General features: G+C 46.8%; 1 protein-coding gene across 4 annotated transcripts in view; it reads right to left on the bottom strand.

Moving 5' to 3' along the window:
* EPRS (glutamyl-prolyl-tRNA synthetase) overlaps nt 1–18,702 on the bottom strand; it is a 250,216-nt gene that overhangs the window by 26,155 nt on the left and 205,359 nt on the right. For all 4 annotated transcript variants that reach the window (XM_029593176.1, XM_029593177.1, XM_029593178.1 and 1 more), the window contains 2 exons: nt 13,593–13,766; nt 6,291–6,451 (listed from right to left, as the gene is read on the bottom strand). In XM_029593176.1, coding sequence (XP_029449036.1) covers nt 6,291–6,451; nt 13,593–13,766 — 335 coding nt within the window. The remainder of the gene's footprint in view (nt 1–6,290; nt 6,452–13,592; nt 13,767–18,702) is intronic.

The following is an 18,702-nucleotide window of genomic DNA, read 5'->3' as shown; positions in this document are numbered from 1 at the left end:
GTGCTCGATGTCATCTACTTGGATTTTAGCAAAGTTTTTGATATGGTCCTGCACAGGAGGCTTGTGAATAAAATGAGAAACTTGTGAGTGAGTGCCAAGGTGGTGGCCTGGATAGCAAACTGGTTGAAGGACAGAAGACAATGTGTGATGGTAAATGGAACTTACTCGGAAGAGAGAGCGGTGATGAGCAGAGTGCCGCAAGGGTCGGTGTTGGGACTGGTCCTGTTCAATATCTTCGTGAGCGACATCACGGATGGGATAGAAAGTAAGGTTTGTCTATTTGCAGATGATACTAAGATCTGCAACAGAGTGGACACGCCGAAAGGAGTGGAGAGAATGAGACAGGCTTTAAGGAAGCTGGAAGACTGGTTGAAGATATGGCAGCTGAGATTCAATGCCAAGAAGTGCAGAGTCATGCATATGGGTGTGGAAATCTGAAAGAAATGTATTCGATGGGGGGGGGTGAAGGGCTGATGTGCACGAAGCAGGAGAGAGACCTTGGGGTGATAGTGTCTAACGATCTGAAGTCGGCGAAAAAATGTGACAAGGCAATAGGTAAAGCCAGAAGAATGATGGGCTGCATAGAGAGGAATATTGAGTAAGAAAAGAGAATTGATTATCCCCCCCTTGTACAGGTCCTTGGTGAGGCCTCACCTGAAGTACTGTGCTCAGTTCTGGAGACCGTATCTCCGAAGGGACAGAGACAGGTTGGAGGCGGTCCAGAGAAGGGCAACCAAAAAGGTGGAGGGTCTTCATCGAATGACTTATGAGGAGAAATTGAAGAATCTAAATATGTATACCCTGGAGGAAAGGAGGAGCAAGGGTGATATGATACAGGCTTTCAGATACTTGAAAGGTTTTAATGATCCAAAGTCAACGACAAACCTTTTCCGCTGGGAAAAAAAAAAAAAAAAAAAAATCAGCAGAACCAGGGGTCACAATTTAAAACTCCAGGGAGGAAGACTCAGAACCAATGTCAGGAAATATTTTTTCACGGAGAGGGTGGTGGATGCCTGGAATGCCCTTCCGGAGGAAGTGGTGAAGACCAAAACTGTGAAAGATTTCAAAGGGCATGGGATAAACACTGTGGATCCATAAAGTCTTGAGGATGTGAATGAAGAGAAGAGGCATGGGAGTGGCTTGTGGGAATGACAGCTAATACCTGGTGATTAATACCCTTATTCAATAAACACACACGGTTAATGCGACTCCAGCATTGCTTTATGCTTCAACGGAAAGGAAATGTGGGAAAAAGGATTTGCATTCACAAATAAGTGTGGGAGTAGCTTGCTTGTTGCAGCTGTTACTACCCCAAACCAAATAAGCCTGATACTTCACTTTCAATGCATATCCAACATAGCTCTCTGCTTCAATGGCAGGGGGGAATGAAGATAAGAGGATTTACATTTAGACAACTACCAACAAGGAATGAATTGCATAGTCTGGGTAAACAAATAAGCATGGGAGTAGCTTGCTTATTGTGGCGGTTACTACCCCTAACCAATTAGGCTTGAAACTTCACTTTGATGCAGCTCCAGCACTGCTCTCTACTTCATTGGCCGGGGGTGGGGGGGGGGGGGGGGGGGGGGGGGGGGGGAGAGGAAATTAGAACCAAAAAGTTACCAATAAGGGCCCTGACCTCAGTGGTCAGAGTAACAGATAAGTTTGAGAAAAATAAGTGTGAAAGCTTGCTAGTCAGACTGGATGGGCCATATGGCCTTCTGCCATCATTTCTATGTTTCTATGTAACATTAAAGTAACGCAAAAGATGCCTCCTCACATCCAAAGGATGTAACCTTGCAAACTCCTGCTCATCCATACCCCTATCCAGAGACTGTAATGATATGGACTGATTCAAGTGAAACTCCGAAACAACCTGTGGTAAAAAAGAAGGTCTCGTTCTAATCTGCACTCTATCCGGAGTAATTATTAGAAAGGTTTCTAGACAAGAGAGTGCCTGTAACTCCAAAATTTGCTGCACTGAACATATGGCTACTAGAAATACCATCATGATTAAATGCAAGTAAAGTTGCTTGAGGGGAAGAAAGATAGGTCCTGATAAAAACACCAGTACCAAATTAAGATCCCAAAGAGCAATGGGCTGTGGCGTTGTTGGACATCACTCTCACCACTCTCCCTATTAACTGGTCCGCAAACTTCAGGAATGCCAGCTGAATTGCTCAAGCCTCCAGCTGACTGATGGACCAACCCCTCTCCTCAGGAGACCACTGACCTTGCACCACCAGCTCCTAGCAGTCAACTCCCCATCTTTGGAGACTCGCATCTGTGGTCACCACTATCCAGTTGGAAACCTCCAAGTTCATTCCCTTGACCAGATGATCCCTCTTCAGCCACCAGAGAAACTGCTGCCAGGAGAGACAGCCTTATTCTGTATTCGTGAGACTGAGAACTCCACTGAGATGACACCGTTCTCTGTCACGAACACATGTGCATCCTGGCCCATGGGACCAGCTCTAGAGTTGCTGCCATGGAACCTAGGATCTGCAGGTATGTCCATATGGAAGGGCAGTTTGTCGAAAGCAAGGCTCAAATTTGTCCACACAGTTTCTGGATTCACTGCTTCGGTAGGAACACCTTGCCTCGAGCTGTATAAAATACTCTAGAGTTTGAGTAAGCTTCAAACTGCTCTTGGACATATCTTGCAAGACACTATTTGACTCTTGTCCCTGGATTTAGCCCTGATCAACCAATCATCCAGATACAGATTGATGGTTGCTTTGGTGTAATTGGCTGTGAAAGCAAATTTCCCGTAATGCATCACAAGATGAACTAATATGCCTTTCTTGCGAAGTGCACTGCTATCACCATAACCTTTGAAAAGGTTCTGGGTGCCATAGCCAAACCGAACGGCAAAGCCTGAAACTGATGATGACTACGCAATGCAAAGGGTAGAAACTGCTGATGCTCCTTCTGTATTGGAATATGCAGATAAGCTTCCGTCAGATATAGTGAACTGAGGAAATCTGTCTGCACTGCCATAATTGCGACTCAAGGTTTCCATCTGAAAATGTGTCACCTGTAGAAACTTGTTGACCTGCTTCAGATCAAATTTTGGATGAAAGGAGCTTTCCTTCTTGGGGCCACAAAATAAATGGAACAAAAGCCAGTTCCTTTCTGATCCTTTGGTACAGGAACAATCTTCAATGCAATCAGCCATTGCAATGTAGTTAGTATGGCAGCCTTCTTTTCGGAGTGTCATGGAGAAACCATAAAAGCATTGAAAATCAGCCACACCCACTCCAGGGCATAATTGTGCTTGAACATGTCGAGAACCCTCTGATCGAATGTAAGAGACGTTCACTTATCTGATACCTGATACTTATCTGATATGCTTCATTGTGGAGAATGGGAAGCTCCTGTCTCAAAACCACTGTCCTTACCCAGCTTCTTAGACTGAGAAGACCGAGACCTACTGAAGGAGCAAGATCTGATTTCCTGAACACTTTTGTTCTGGCAAAATCATCTTTAGTCTTGAAAATGGCCCCTCGAAAAGGAGAATAATGAAGATGACATTCTATTTTCCGATAGGTGAGAGATCTTTGAATCTCCCCACTTATTTTCCATCTTTTCCAACTTGTCACCAAACAAAAAAGATGTCCCTTGAAGGGTAGCTTCATTAAATTTGACTTGGAGAGTGTCCATTGACCAGTTGCGCAACCAAAGGAGATGTTGCGCCTCCGTCTATACTACACTTCAAGCTGTGGTATGCACCAAATCATAACCTGCATCTGCCAAAAAGGCTGTCCCTGGTTCTAGGGAACTAACATTCTCTCCTAGTACCTCTTGTGCCTCCTGGGTCAAATACAAACCTGTGCGCGCCACAATACAGCAGCAAGCGGAGATTTGCAGATTCATGATCATAACCTCAAAGGCCTGCTTTAGCATAGCCTCTTTTCTCTGATCTTTAACATTCTTGAGGGCAGCGCCACCTTCCACCGGAATGTTAGTTCTCTTAGTGACTGTGCACACTAGAGCATCCACTTTCAGAAAACAAAATAGCTCTTTTGCTTGAGGGTCTAAAGTGTACAGGCCTGCCAAGGATTTGTTCCCCTTAAAATTTGCCATAGGTGCTCCCATTCCAAATCAATTAGATCCTGCACTGCCTCGTGCAGAGGCAAAAAACTGGATGTTTTCCTTAAATTGATCATAATAGGGTCATTCTTTAGAGGGTTGGAGGAAACAATCTCCTTCTCCAGCTGCAGTGCACACAGCGACTGAGAAATCAAACCATATTACTCATGCCTATGGAAGAGTTTCAGCATCGAACTGTGCGGCTCGGCTTCAGGGGGAATCTCATCCTCTTCTAAAGCCAGGTTCCCAGGTTCCTCCGGGGGGGGGACTTAAGATCATCCAAATAATCTTCAAAGTAATCCTCCTCTTCCCCCCCAATCTCTACATTCCTTCTTCGGCTGCCCAACATATGCTAGAAGGGAACATGAGTGCTCAGAATGCCTTTTACCCTGGAAGGAAGTAGATTTTGAAGGTGGGTGGGCTACAGATCTTGAACACAGGATCTCCTGACCTATTCAAAGTTTCTAGGCCCTTAAAAAACCCCACCCTCGAAAGGGCAGACAAATCCATTCTGGGCACCAGTGCGACAGGCATGGCCACACTTGCACACACTTCCATCGGGTCCGGAGGGATAGTAAACAGAGGAAGAGGTACCTGCTCCCCTCTTTCTATGGAGGCCTCCAGCTGATATCCCTTCCTGTGAGGTGACTCCTTTTCCAGGTCCCTGGACTGGGACTGAGAGCCCCACTTCTTGGTGGAGACTTCCTCCTGCGCAGAGGACACTTGGCATACAGAGCTAGTGAGGTACCCAGCTACACACACCTCATACTGCAGGCAGAAAACAGCATGAGCCATTTCCCGTGCCAACTGCCCAGTGCCATCTTGTCCTCCCTGCACCACTCACCATGCGGTCAGCCTGACTCGCAAAATGCCGGCAGAATGGCCCTCTCCATTCCCTACTTGAATGCGCCACGGTGGACACCTGCCCTACTTAAATCAAGAGTATACGTGTAAATCCCACTTTGCCCCTTTCTCCCCCCCACCAAATGCCTGTTTTTGTGTGCACATAAGAGCATATGTGAAATCGGGTTCAAATGCTTTTATGCACACCACCCTCATGCAATTTTATAACAAACCATTTATGTACATAAACCCGCATTATTAGATATGTATATAATTTTTTAACTGAGATATATTTGTTACAATGTATATTGGTCTTTATCATTTTGCTCTAATGATGTATATGAATGGTTTCTGTAAACCTCTTTGAGGCCCATGCCATATGATCAATGATTATATGATAGTCATAACATTTTTGGAATATAATGTTTTGCACCAGATCATAGGGTGAATCCTGTCCTTTAGTGGTAAATAAGGCAGCTTTATAAAATGGAATAAAATGTTTTAGGGGCATAAAAGGTATTGAAAAAACTAGCCCGAAGTCTGGTTATTTTTTTTATTCTAGAGCAAGGCATTCTCTGCCTCACTGCTGATAAGGCCAATTCAAAACAGAGGTGCCACCTCAACGTGGAGCGAGATCCAGTCCTGGCTTTGCCCTGCCTATTTCATACCTGGAGATGTAGTCTGAAGTTCTGGTATGCAAATGAGGCACAACCAGTTGACCTGCGTGAGGTAGCTACACTAATTTATTTAAAAACCTTTTTATCCAGTCTTATCCACAGTTCAAGGCGGGAGTACAGTTAAACATTCATAGAATGGAGAGATATAAGACATAGAATAAAAACAGACAAAATGGCATACACTGGCTTTAAAAGTTGGCATAACTTGTGTATTTTGGCAGTGCATAAGTTATGCAGGTTGAATTGGGTAGGGAGACTGAAGGCCCGTGACTTCGCAGCAGCAACTCAAAGGTAGGGCTTTTTTAGTGTGTGTGTTGGGGGGGGGGATGATAGCCATTGATCTACACTCATTTACAGTTGGCGACTGCTGTCCAAATTCAGGGCCCATGACTGCAGAGTTCTGGAAGGATCCACGATGCACGGCCCCTGGACCAGGACAGTCGCTACAATGACTGAACTAGATATGCTGGGGTGGGGGTTACATCAAATAGGAGAAAAATCCCTGGGTAATCAGAAATGAAAGCTCATGGTGCCAGATCCCAGCCCTGGTTCTGATCGGGATGGAAGTACAAAGAAGCAGGAGACAGCCCCCCCCCACACACACACACACCATAAGTTCCCAGATGCCCGGTGCCCAATCTATTAGTTTGTGAAGTAGAACCTGACACCGTGCCTGACCTGGTGTAAAGATTTGAATGGATCGCCTCCAAAAGGTCTCTCAGTTTGCTCTCTGCCTCATTTTCGGCCATCGTCAGCTTTTCTCCGGTGTCTCGCCTGACAGCCACAAACTGGCTATTTTTCAGGTCTCGGGGACCCACTTCCAGTCTGACTGGAACACCCTATGGAGAAAGACAGAAATCAAATGCAAGCCTTACGCCCTTTACTCAGTTCCAGCACCACTGAGATATTTTATAAATTCGCCCAGCTACAAAAGCATAACACAACACAGCTTTAGTTACTAAGCACGCAATATTTGTTCTCATTTACTATTTTGGACTCATCAAAAAAAGAATGTATGCTGCTTGGACAGCAATTTAAAAAATCACCCTTTCAGTATCCACTCTAAAGTGACCTTGGGTCGATTCTGGGGCTCTGATAAGGATCAGCATGGCCGCACACGGATTTACTTAACTGCATAAACAGAGGAAGAGTTTTCAAAAACTTTAAAACTACCCAAACAAAAATACACTTTAGGAATAAAAAAAAAAAAACAACCCTAAAAAAAAAAAAAAAAGGGGAAATCTGAACAGATTGCTCCATTTTACCTGCCAACTGATCTAAAAAAATGTTGCTAGTATTAAAGTGAAATTTAAACTTACCTGTTAATTTCCTTTCCTTTAGTCCTGACAGACCAGTCCAGAGAAGTGGGCTATATCTGCCTGCCAGCAGATGGTGACAAAAAAAAAAAAAAAGCTCAAAGCTGATTTCACTTCACTTCTAGGGGTCTGCTGCAGCCTTATTCCCTATTTTATGTTCTCCCATCTAGCATATATATTCCAGGCATTACAGTGATGGTCCTGGCTCCTTCTAGAACCCTGCAAATCATGAGCCTTGAATCAGACCAGAAGGTATTACTTTTCAGCAGTGACCCCCCCCCCTTAAAATGCTGATCAGTGGTCCCCCACCCCCACCACAAAATAACCCAACTTCTGAGTTGCTGCTGCTACTGCATCATCACAGTGCTTCTGTCTCCCCATCCAGTTCCCTATTAGGGATGCCGCCTCACTCAGGTCAACTGGCAGTGGGACATAACTAGGGACCTTTGTTTTTATTTATTTTTTTCCCCTGGGAATTTATCAATATTTACTACAAGAACAGAAATTATGTTTACCTAGAAACCACTGATTTTGCCCATTTTTCTTCTTGTTGCAAATACACTGATGAAAACTGAAAACGAAGGCATAATGCAATTGTCTGGACGGTCTAATAATTTTTAGCTTGACCTTCCAAATGATGCTCAAAGCAGTTTACAGCTTTGTTAGAATTTAGGTGCCCAAAAGTTACCAAGTTAAGAGGGGACCGGAGGCAACAGGAGAGAAAGTGACTTGCCCAAGGTCACAGGGAATGTCAGTGAGATTTGAACCCTGATTTCCCTGGCTCTCAGCCCATTGCTCTGACCACTAAGCCACTTCATCTACTACTACTACTACTACTACTCCACTACACTACATCTACAACTACTGTAGCCTGAAAAAAAAAGCACACAAGTCATCTAATATCTCTAAAATTGCTGGAGTGCAGTTTTAACAGTCATAGTGAACCTACAGAACTGGAGTCTTCACACATTGGTAAAGTCAGAGTTATTTCTTGAGGCATTTGATTGAGTTGATGTTGGAAGGGTACCATACGTCTGTATGCATTTGACTGGCTAGAAGGCCAAGGAAAATTAATCACCTGCTGATGGAAAAAATGGAAGGTAATTTTTGTAATCTATCTGGGGGGCTATGTTTAAAATGATTTTGTAGTATTTGTGGTGGGGGGGGGGGGGGAGAGAGATTTTAATGTGTGCCTCTGTATTTGATTATGAATTGATACTGTAATTTCTTTTAACCCCAAGGGCTGGTTGAGATTAGGTGGTATATCAGATTTGATGTTAAACAACCAACCAATCAACCTCTTGAGATCCCAAATAGCAGCAGATTGGCCCACCCAGTTTACACTGCTACTGATCTATCCCAGTTGCCAGCCTCAGAGTGTGATCCCTGTAAGATATTGGAGAAATTACTTACCTGATAATTTAGTTTTCATTAGTGTAGACAGATGGAATCTGGATCAGTGGGTTATGTGTTCCTCTGCTAGCAGATAGGAGACAAAACTCCCCATGAGGAGCCTTCGCATGTCTGCGTACCACGGGCATCTGGGCCAATCCGGAGCCACTAGGAGGACTAAACCTCTGTGGTGTTCTATCTTGTGGATGATCTTGCCCAGTAGAGGCCATGGGGGGGAAGGCGTACAGTAAGCCCTCTGGCCAGGTCTGGACGAGGGCGTCAATCCCTTGGGAGTGCTGATCTAGTCCGCGATTAAAGAACCAGGGGACTTTCGCATTGTGAGATGTGGCCAGTAGATCCATGGCTGGGAAGCCCCAGCAATTTACTAGAAGCTGGGGCTTCTAGTTGGGTTGATAGTGTCCATTCCCCTGGGTCCAGGATTTCCCTGCTGAGGAAGTCCACTGTGATGTTGTCTTTTCCTGTGACGTGGGAGGCAGAGATCCCTTGTAGGTTTAACTCCGCCCATTCCATAAGGGAGTCTATTTCCAGAGACACATGATGGCTTCTGGTTCCTCTGTGGCAGTTGATGTAGGCAACCATTGTTGCGTTGTCAGTCATCACCCGGATCGCTTGCCCCTAGAGCCTGTGGCTGAACTGCAGGCATGCTAGTCTGACCGCTTGTGCTTCCAGGCTGTTTATGTTCCAAGTTCGCCTCTTCCTTGGTCCATTGTCCCTGGGCTGTCAGCTCCTGACAGACAATGAGCTCCCCCGACCCTCAGAAGCTCGTGTCTGTCATGAGGGCGATCCAGCTCGGTGGGGTCAGGCTTATGTCTTTGCTTAGGTGGATTTCCTATAGCCACCACTGGAGCCGAGAGCATACCTCCGTTAGTAGGTGGAGGTGAATTTAGTCATCTTGGGACAATGGGTTCCAGCGTGAGAATAAGGAGCGTTGGAGAGGCTGCATGTGAGCCCTCACCCACGGTACTACTTCCAGTGTTGATGCCATGAGGCAGAGGACTGAAGATAGTCCCACACCTTGGGGCACATTGTGGTCGCCAACCAGCATACTTGATCCATCATTTTCCTCCTCTTCAGGGGAGGGAGGAAGACCTTGTTCTGCTTGGTGTCGAATTGGGCCCCCAGGTACTTGAAGGAGTGCTGCTCTTTTCCATGTTCACACAACCCAGCCGAGTTCCTGTAGGAGGGACTTGACCCTGCTGGCCATCTGGAGGCTCTCTTCCACTGACTTTGCCCAGATCAGCCAATTGTCCAAGCAGGGATGCACTAGGATCCCTTCTTTCTTCAGTGCCGCTGCCATGACCACCATAATTTTGGAGAATGTTCAAGGGGGCGATTGCCAGACTGAAGGGTAACGCCTGGAACTAGTAATGGCGGCCCAGTACCGCAAAGCGTAGGAAACGCTGGTGGTCTTGATAAGACAAATATGAAGGTAGGCATCGGCAAGGTCCAGGGAGGTTAAGAACTCTCCCGGTTGAACTGCCATTATGAAAGAGCGGAGAGTTTCCATGTGAAGTGCAATATCCGCAGATGACGGTTGTCGCTCTTGAGATCTAGGATGGGCTGGAATGAGCCCTCTTTCTTGGGTACGATAAAATAAATGGAATAACGCCCCATATTTTCTTGGAGTGTGGGTACTGGAGTTATAGCCCTCAGACTGAGGAGCCTTATCAGAGTGGATTCCACTGCCAGTTTCTTGAGCTGGGAGTGCCAAGGTGATATCATGAACCTGTCCTGAGGGATGCAGAGAAATTCCAGAACTTGGCCTTCTCGTATGATGTCCAGTACCCATTTGTCCAATGTGAACTTGACCCACCACTATTAGAAGAGGGAAAGTCAACCCCATTTTCCTCTTCCCGTGAATGGGTCGGCCTAACTTCATTAGGAAGCTCGGGTCGAGCCTGAGCCTGTCCCTCTTTTGAGTTGCCTGTTCCGAAAGGACCGAGTCCTCCCCGTGGGTCAAGATGACTGGAACGATTAGTTTCTGAAGGGCCAGAAGCGCTGGAAGCCCCTGGTCTGACCCCTGATGGGAGAGAGTTGCTGAGACCTCTTTTTCTTCTTCTGGTAGACTCGACGCCGCCCCCCCCCTCCCCCCTTCCCTTACTAGCTAGCTTCTCCAACTTGCTTCAAAATAGGAGGGATCCCTTAAAGGGCATCTTTGTGGGGTTCGCCTTAGAGGCTGCGTCCGCTGACCAGTTCCCCAACCATAGCTGTCTTCTGGCCACCACCACTGAGGCTATTCCTCTGGCCAAGGAACGCACTAGATCTGAGCTTGCATCTGTCAGGAAGGCTGCGGCGGGTTCAGTCGCCTCTCCCGCGTGCGCCCCAGTGCTATCTGCCTCTCTCACGAAGAGCAAGCAGGAGCGAGCCACATGGGCACAGCAGGAAGTAATCTTCAGTGTCATTGCTGTCGCGTCGCAGGCTTGCTTAAGGATGGATTCTAACCGCCTATCATGAACATCCTTCAAGGCCGCCCCTCCCTCAACAGGGATGGTTGTTCGCTTCAAGGCAGCGCAGACCATGGCATCCACTTTGGGGAAATGCAAGAGTTCCTTGACTGGAATAGAAGGCGTCCAAGGCCTGACCTCCTTTAAAGTTTGCCTCCGGGGCATCCCATTCCAGGTCAATCAACTCCTGGATGGCTTCCAGCATTGGGAAATAGCAAGCAGCTTTATGAAGGGACACCAGGATGGGGTTCTTCTTTGGCTCCACCATAGGGTCCGTGTTTGGAACTTCCAGAGTCTTCAGGGTCTGGGAGACTTGTGACAGTAATTCATCTCTGTGGAAGAAACGAAGAAGGGTCTGGTAGGGGTCCAGGCCTGGAGGGATTTCTCCGTCCTCCAGTGGATCCCCATCGTCATCCATGGTATCTGGGTCGCTGTCAGGGATACTCTTGGTGAGGGCGTGGCATATCTTGCGGCCCGCAGGCAGGTCTGGGACAGCGAGATCCCTCCTGTTGGGGCTCAATTCAGGCAGGGACCAGGGCTGACTGCACCTGAACAAATGCTTGGATGCCCTGAAAGAATTCTAACCAAGAAGGCTGGTGGATCCATATTTGTCCCAGGGGGGACCAGGATAGGGGCCGCTGAACTGCCTTCTCCCGAGGAGGATGCCGTCCCGGAATTGCGCAGGTCCGGGGAGATATTGGATAAGGTTGCAGCCGACCCATTCTCTGACTGGGATGGGTTGGGCTTGGAAATGTTTTGAGAAACCAGCTCTCCCTGGGCCTCCTCCTCACAGTGTTGACAGGCAGGATTCCAGGTCAGACTGTGCGGCTCTAATATGGCAGGCCGCGCAGAGAGAGTGTTGCTTGAGCTTCTTTGCTGCCGAGGCCATAGCGTGTGTGGTTTGTGCGTTTAGCCAGTTATTGTATATCGTGCGCACGTATGCAAGCGGTCGTTGTGCACGAAGTTGTGCACGTATTTACGCGCACATTAGGCACACAGAAGGCCGGCCTGCACCGCGCTTACTGACGGCCGAAGTGGGAAAATGGCACTGCACCAAACCGCGCACAAGATGGTGCTGCCGCGAATCTCCACATGGGGAGTCAACCAAGCCAAAAACGGGGCCTAGCCCATCAGAGGGGCCACTCAACCCGCTCGGAATCCCTTTCCCTTGCCCCAACGGAGATCAGGAATGCAGCCGGTACGGCGTGCCGCGTAAGGAGACAGGAAGAAACTTACCGAAGTTCTTCCATGTCTCTGGATGAGAGGAGTTCTCTATTTACCTGGTCTCAGCACTTACCGGCTGAGTACAAAGACTGTCTCCAGCTGCAGGGGGGGGGGGGGGGGGGGGGGAGAAGAGGGCTTTTGCCTTCACCGGCGCGCTCGGCTTCTGCACCCGCTGCCTTTCAGCTGCTTCAGCAGCTAAGTTCACGCCGGAAACCAGCTACCGGACCAATGCACACCTCTGAGGGATCTCGGAAACCGCCTCAGGAAATCTCAAGTGGGGGAGGGACCCTTGGGTATCACTGCAGGAGAGTGGGGCTCGATCTTTTAAAGTGGAGGTAAAAATGTCTTTGTGCTGCAATCCCACTAACGCTGTGCTAGTGTGGGGATAGCGTTCGCATCTGCTAGGAGACAGAGAAATACTGAAGAGCTGAGGTCACTGCAGGGGTATATCTAGGGTGACGTCAGCTTTGAAACCTGAGTCCGTCTCCCATCTGCTAGCAGAGGAACACATAACCCACTGGGGTCCTGAGTCCATCTGGCTTCACGCTAAGAAATACTCCTTATCCAAGTCTGCTTTTTGGTTCTCTGCCATCCTGAAGTTGCATATTCATAATTTAATCCAACGTTCAGCAGATCCCTCTTCCCCTTACTCTTATCACAGAGCTATGAAGCTTTATATAATCTAAAAAGTTTACGCTTTTTGCCAATTCTGCCACACTCAAGGGAGAGATTTTTAGTTACAGCCTAAATGTGAAGCAAGGGTTTGGTATATATGAATTATTTTACAGCCAGAAGTTTTGGGTTTTTTTCTTTTTTTAGTCTAGAACTATTCTATATTATTGATTATCATTATGTTAAATTGTCATCCAGTTATAATGTTCCATATGTACCACTGTTCTATGTAAAGCCCCCTTATCTCTGTTGGGCAGTTTATCGTTATATGTAAACCGGAGTGATTTATAGTCTCTATAAGAACCTCGGTATATAAAAATTAAAAATAAATAAATAAATAGAGCAAGTTACCAACATAATAGCTGTTGTGCATTAATTCTTTCTTGGCAGTAGAATGGAAAGAAAAATAATCCAATTAAAAAAAATATTGCAGCAACTCTTGCTTTTATTTTTAGATACCAGTGTAGCTGAATTAGGGACAGTATAAAAGAGTTCAAGGCACATTCCAGCAGCCCTGGCACTCCACCCATGCGTGCAGGCGCACTCTACTCAAACAAATAAAACTCACATCCAAGGTGCCCTTTTTATCCCCTCAGGGTCAGGTAACTTTAATGAGTCCTCCATAAAGCACCATTTCGGACATGAGGAGCAGCAATTTATGCAGGTTCTTGCAGTTTTATTTCACTCCTATTGGCTATTGTCTCTCTAAACAGGAAGCACTTCCAATAAAAGGGAAATTAACATTATACTGCCCCACCATGGAAGACTTTTAAAAACCACTGTTAAATCTGCTTTATGATCTCCAAACTAGATTTATAGCTATTATAGGAAGCAATAATGATAAATCAAAACCAGAGTTAAGGGGTTGAGGGGGGTAAGGTGAAAGTTAGAAGATGCCAAGAGACACAGACCTTTAGCTCCCAGTGATTAAACTTCCAGCCTGGCGAGTAGTTCTCTCGCAGATCGGCCCGTGCCCGGAGGCCTACGTGCAGCAGGCGCTGCAGATACTGAGAACACTTGCTCAGCAGAGCCTCTTTGTCCTCTTCGGAAAGCGAGTTTGTGATGCCGCAGGGAATGACGACAACCTGCAACACAGCAAGAGATGTGCAATGAAGAAGGAACAGCGAAACTCTGCCAAAGAATTAGGGAACACCCAGATGGTGGAAAGGGATTGGGATTTGGGGGGGGGGGGGGGGGGGGGGGGGGGAAGAAGGCACCTTCAGCCATATTGACCAACATGCCCCCACTTTTTTTTTTTTTCCAGTATAGTGCCATCACACGCAGGAGTTGGGTGGGAAAGTTCCCCCTCAGCACCATTTGTGTTCAAATAAAATAAAGTCCCACTTATTAAGCACCTCCAATGAACATTTGTTGGTCCTCTATATTGCACTATACATTCAGCATACAAACCTGCTCACCAAACGAGCAGCAGTAATTTGCTCCAGCACAGTTAAGAGGTCATTCAGCACAAGGCACATTAACTTATGATACAATATGAAGAGACAAGCACTTCCAGAATGATCCCATCTTTTCCACAATCAGCTCTAATTTCACAGTTGTGGTATGAAAGGTGCTGGAAACAAGGGGGCGGGTGGTGAGGAGAATAGATATTTGTTTAGGCAATTAAAGTAGAAGCTTAAAAGGCTGAGAGCTCAGCAATAAATGTCACAGAGTCTGAAAGTGATCAGATTAAAGGTATGCGCTTATTTGTAAAGAGCTGTGCTGATGCTGAGTCACAGTCAGGAGTATAGGAAAATTGGTTCTTACCTGCTACTTTTCGGTCCTGAAGTACCACAGACAAGAGGGTTTTGCATCCCTACCAGCAGATGGAGGCAGAGAACTAAAAAAATTGAGGTACTGCTACATAACCGAGAGCGCCACCTGCAGTCCCTCAGTATTGACCTTTACCCAAGCCAACTATAGAGTAACAACTCCACAACAACTCAACAACCCCCTAAATGAGGGCGAACGTCAAACCCAAAGGTTGGAGGCCCCCCAAACAGAAAAGCCACAAATCAACCCAAGGGTCTTAACCACAACCTGGCAAACTTATTTAGGTTCTGAATATATACACTCTTATAGCTCTTCCTGTCACAACACGGACTTGCTGTAATGGTCTTGAGAACATTAAGTGGCTGGGTCTTTGGACTGATTTGTGGTACTTCAGGAATGAAAATTATCAGGTAAGAACCAGTTTTCCTTTCCTGTTCATACCCCAGATCAGTCAGACAAGTGGGATGTACCAAAGCACCCCTACACTGGGCAGACCTGTAAAAGACCCCCTCTCAACACACTTTTGTCAAAGGTCGGCTCTCCTGGAGCCTGAACATCTAAATGGTAATGGCAATAATGTGTAAAGGAAAGACCTCATCACCGCTCTACAAATCTCCTGCAGCGACACTGACACTTGGCCCACAACGCTGCCTGCACAAGCAACCTCTCTGGAATTTTTCTCCCCTTACAAAGGTAGGCCGAAACAATAGCTTCCTTCAGCCAACGCACTATTGTGCCCTTGGAGGCCTTGCATCCATTTGTGGCACCTCCAAACAATACAAACAAATGATCTGACCGCCAAAGACTGTGACATTTGACTCCGGCAACTCAGCAGACCAATTCGGGAAGGCAAGAGCTCCACAGTCTGATTCAGGTGAAATAAAGATACCACCTTAGATAGGAATGAGGGTACATAGTAACATAGTAATGATGGCAGAAAAAGACCAAATGGTCCATCCAGTCTGCCCAGCAAGCTTCCCATGGCAGTAAATGCCGCTCCGAGCAGGTTACTCCATGTTTATGTTTAAGGGTACCATGTGTAAAGATACCTCCTCGTTCAAAATCTTCAGAAATGGTTCCCTACAGGACAAAGCCTGCAGCTCTGAGATCCTTCTGAACGAACAAATTGCCACCAAAAATACCACCTTCAGCGTGAGGTCCTTTAATGACACCTTCAACGGTTCAAAACGGAGGCCCACAAAGCACTCTCACTATCAAGTTTAAACTCCATGCCGGACACAATCTATGGACCGGTAGCTGCCCGACTCCCTTCAAAAACCTCACAAGAACCGGACCTCCGAGGCTGCCACTTGAACCCATAAGGAATTGTAAACTAAACCCTTGAAAATTACAGGCTCAGAGTATCCATTCTGTCACAAGTGCTTGCTCTCAAGTCAAGTCTCAAGACAAAAGTGAGCCACCCGATCCGAGAAAATAGGACTTTGCCTTAACAGCCCCTGCAAATGAGTCAATCTCAAGGACCCGTCAATTGTGCGCTGAACCAGATCTGCGAACCACGGACGATGCAGCATCTCCAGCACTCCCAGTACCACTTGGCCCAGATGCATCTTGATGAGCCTAAACACTCGACCTATTAACGGTCACAGAGGAAACACGTTTAGCAGGATCTTTTTTGGCCATGGAAGAACCCGAACGTCTATGCCCTCAGCTGCGACCTATCTTCAACTGAAGAAACTTGCTGTCTTGGCATTGCTCCTAGATGCCATCAGATGCAGACGGGGACTGCCCCAATGAGACTGGATAAGGCTGAAGGTCTCCTTCAACAGCTCCTGTTCTCCTGGGTCCCACTGCGCCTACTGAGATAGTCTGCTTGCACATTATCCACTCCCGCAACTTGTGAAGCGGCTATGCTCTGCAAATGTCGCTCCACCCCGGAAAAAAGGTCCTGGGCTCCTTGGGCAACCAAGTGACTCTTCATTCCCCCTTGCCGACTGTTATAAGCCACCATTGTCGCATTGTCCGAAAACACTGACCATTTGAACTCGTTCTTGGAAGGAATTCCACCAATGCACTGCGCACAACTCTTGTTTCCAAGCGATTGATAGACCAGGATGCTTCCACTGGCGACCTTGTGCCATCCGCTCTTGACAAATCGCCCCCCAACCCTTGAAGTTAGCATTCGTGATCCCTATAACCCAGTCCAGAACCTCTAGGCCCATCCCTTCCTCCAAACTGGGCTGAAACAGCCACCATTAAAGACTGGACCTGGAAGTACTCTGCAGCAGTAAAGGCCAATGAAACTCCTCTGAGAACAGATTCCAGTGCAACAGCAGCAACCCCCTGTAGAGGGCGCATGTGAGCACGAAATTCAGCGTAGATGCCATTGAACCCAGGACCTGAAGATAATCAAGCCCTGGGCACTGGCATCTGCACCACCTGGGATTATAACTTCTGAATCCTCTCCGAGGTGAGAACACTGCCAAGCTGAGTATCGAACTTCACCCCCAAGTATTCCAGCATCTGGATAGAGCTCAGGTGAATTCGCTAAATTCATGACCCAGCTCAAGGACTGTAACATATCCGTTACCGTGCGCAAAGACTACCAGCACACCTCCTCCGATTTCCCCTCGGAAAAGGGAAATCGGAAGAGGTATGCTAGTAGTCATCCAGATAAGTATGAACGGAGGAGGTATGCTGGTAGTCATCCACATAAGTAGGAGCTAGGATCCCCCTCCCTGACTACAGTCGCTACCACTACCACCATCACCTTTGTGAACATGCAAGGTAGAATCGCCAAATCAAACAGGAGGCCCAGAAACTGAAAAAGTTACCCCAGACCCATTACACGAAGAAACTTTGAGGTTCTTCCTGAATGGGAATGTGCAGATAGGCTTCCGTCAAGTCCAGCGAGGCCCGAAAAACTCCACACGACGAACTGCCACCATTATAACCGTCCGCAACATTTCCATGTGGAAAAATGGGGAACTCGCAGTATCACATTTCATCTTTTTCAGATCGAGGATGGGATGAAAGGCTCCTTACTTTTTTTTGGCACAACAAGGTAAATCGAGTACCTCCTGCGACCATGTTCCCTGGCCGCCACTGGTCCTATCATACCAGCAACTGAAGGTGACGTGTTCCGAATCACTGCTTGCTTGACTCAGACGCTGCAATGATACATCACAAAAGCTTCCGTGCTGGGACGAAAAAAATTCTAAAGCATAATGTTCCTTATTATTTCCTCAAAGAACTGTGACAGATGGCCTTTCACCACCATCTCGAGAGTGGACCAGCCTGGCTTCATTGTGAAGCCTTACTGCCAGCAGCCCCCTGGTCAGAGCCCTCTCAGGGAAGTCTATGGGTGCCTCAAAAGGACTGCTGCCTACCGGACCCCTGGTTCTGCCTCGAAGACAGTGCAGAACCCTTATTGGGACAAAAACCCGCTGCACCTCCCGAAACCTAGAGCAAGGCAGAAAAGACTTCCTGTCATCTTATCCTCCGGCAGCTTATTCCCTTTAGACTCCCCCAAAACCTTCAATTGTTTCAGGCCCTCCACAAACAATTGTCCTTCCTTTAAAAGGAAGATTACAGAGCTGAGACTTGGATCACATATCAGCTGACCAATTCTGCAACCACAGCAGACGTTGCACCATATTCATGGCCGTAAGTTCAGCTCAAGTCATAAAGCGCATCAGCCTCATATGCAATCCCTGCCTCCACCTGAGCTGCCTTGCTATTAACACCAAGAATAATTATCCAATAATGGCTAGACACTAATAAATATCAATATCGGTAAAAAATCTAGCTCAAAGAAATAAGGGTAATATATGAGTTGAGCTCTGGAGAAACCTCATATGGTGCCTCGGAAGGCTACACGCTCTTAAGCACAGCTTTGGAAGTGCTTTTGAGGGCTACATGCTCTAGTGCACAGCTTTAGAGTGCTTGCTCTTCAGCGCAGCTCTAAGAGACGATGTAATTTTAATCATTGGTAACCCAGAGACAGTGATTCTTCATATGAAGCTATCTTATGTTCAGGTTTAAGTTCACTTTAAGGCAAAGACTGGTAATAATTTTTGTTACCGATCTGTAGTTCACAATGAATTGATGCCAGGCACATTTGTGAAATATCTTATGCTGTCTGTATGCTATCCATCCGACATTGCAATGTTTCGGAAAAGAATCCTTCTTCAGGGAGACATGATGTGCATGACGCCGGCAACTTGTGACTAGAGTGAACCTGAAAGAATAATGTATAAAAACCAACCCTTTCAATGATGAATACATCTA

The sequence above is a fragment of the Rhinatrema bivittatum genome, chromosome 3 (assembly GCF_901001135.1).
Source record: "Rhinatrema bivittatum chromosome 3, aRhiBiv1.1, whole genome shotgun sequence".
NCBI classification, from domain to species: domain Eukaryota; kingdom Metazoa; phylum Chordata; class Amphibia; order Gymnophiona; family Rhinatrematidae; genus Rhinatrema; species Rhinatrema bivittatum.
The sequence above is the reverse complement of the archived record's forward strand: the minus strand, read 5'-3'. Positions and strand labels throughout refer to the sequence as shown.